General features: G+C 61.6%; 1 protein-coding gene across 1 annotated transcript; it reads right to left on the minus strand.

The window, feature by feature from the left end:
* Nucleotides 1-333: 333 nt before the first annotated feature.
* On the minus strand, nt 334-1,107 carry FGFBP3 (fibroblast growth factor binding protein 3). The gene has a single exon (XM_032607432.1). The coding sequence runs from the start codon at nt 1,105-1,107 to the stop codon at nt 334-336; it is 774 nt and encodes a 257-aa protein (XP_032463323.1).
* Between the last annotated feature and the right edge of the window lie 421 nt (nt 1,108-1,528).

A 1,528-nucleotide genomic window follows, 5' to 3' on the forward strand; every position in this document is an offset into this window, starting at 1 on the left:
TTTTTTCAGCCTCTCTCTGTTCCCGTCTCTCTTCCCAGTCTACATTTTTTGCACATTTAGGGTATGCCTACTTCTGTTTCTACTAGTTCTTCTGCTCTTAATCAGGGTCGACTCCTTATAATTTTTAACTTCCCTGCTGTCTCAGAGACTCTCCATAGCCTTTATACTCTCATCCCAAGCCCCACCTCCACCCCCCCAGACCCATTCTAGAACCTGGACTCTTCCCCACTCTCTATGCAGTATCTTGTGGCCTAGGATGCCCTTAGCTTCCCCTCCCGGGCTGCGCACAGATCCCCTCCCTCCCTCTCCCCTTCCCTCCCCAGGCCCGCACCCTCAGCCATTCCAGAAATTGACAAAGAAGTTGCAGAGGGAATGCCACTTCTCAGCACAGTAGGTCTCCGTGAGCTTCGCGTTCTCGTCCAGCTCGTCGGGATCGGGCCGGGTCCCCAGAGATCGCTCCTCGTCTGGGTTCCAGGCAGCCTTTCTCTTGCCTCCTTTGGTCTTCTTCTCAGAGGGCTTCCCTTTGGGCGGCGCGTTCGGGGGAGGCGGGGCCCCTACGGTGGGGCTGCGCACGGCCTCTCGGGGCTGCCCCCGGCTTCTGGCCCGGAGCTTGGGATCCCGGGGAAAGCCCGCCCCAGTAGGGCTGACGAATGGGGATGTATGGGGCACCAGGCGCAGCTCCGCGCCCTGGCCCTTCTTGCCCGCGCACAGGCGGGCCTTGAGCGGCGCGGGGTCGTGGCAGGGCCGCCGCTTCCTGCGCAGCCCACCCAGCACCTGCTTCCAGTAGTGCGAGCGGCTGGCGGCATAGACCGGGCAGCGCCCCGGCTCCCCGCGGTAGGCACACTGGTGGCGCGCCCCGTCCGGGCCCTGGCAGCGCAGCGCCAGCTCGCTGCCCGCCGCGGGCCCTGGGGCGGGCGGCAGGAGCTGCCAGCTGCACGCATGCCGCTCGGGGCTGACGAAGCGACCGGAGGAGCCGCCCGCGGGGCCCGGGGCTGACTCGACCGCGCTGCCGACCGCCCCCTGGTTTCTCCCGGCGCCCTCGAGGAGGTAGCCACCCAGCAGCAGCAGCAGCAACGAGAGAGACGCTCGCAGCCTCAGAGGACTCATGGCTCGTGGTGTCTGCACTCAGGTCGGCTTTCCAGGTACCCCTGAGCGCTTCAGTGGTAGCAGGCCCAGGATAGCAGCATCCCTTAGACCTGGGGACAGAGGCAGAGACGGCTACGGACTGAGTCGAGCACAGCCCTTGGCCCAAGCACAGGTACCTGCCAATCTTCCTCCCCAGACTTTCTGGGCGTCGGTTTTCAGTGGGCAGCAGCAGTTTGCGAGTGGCCCCTCTGAAGATGTTTCCTGGGAAAAAGCCAATTACTGTCTAATCTTTTCGAAACTATTTGCGCATTGAGGTTTTTCTCCCCATTGCAAATATGATAGCAAAGCGATGCCTGATAATTACCACCTCCACCCCTTCCTCCACCCCCCTGTAAATTATCTACAGTGTCATTTCAGATTATTCTTTGGAAAAACGCACTTT

This window comes from Phocoena sinus, chromosome 16, assembly GCF_008692025.1.
Source record: "Phocoena sinus isolate mPhoSin1 chromosome 16, mPhoSin1.pri, whole genome shotgun sequence".
Lineage (NCBI taxonomy): Eukaryota > Metazoa > Chordata > Mammalia > Artiodactyla > Phocoenidae > Phocoena > Phocoena sinus.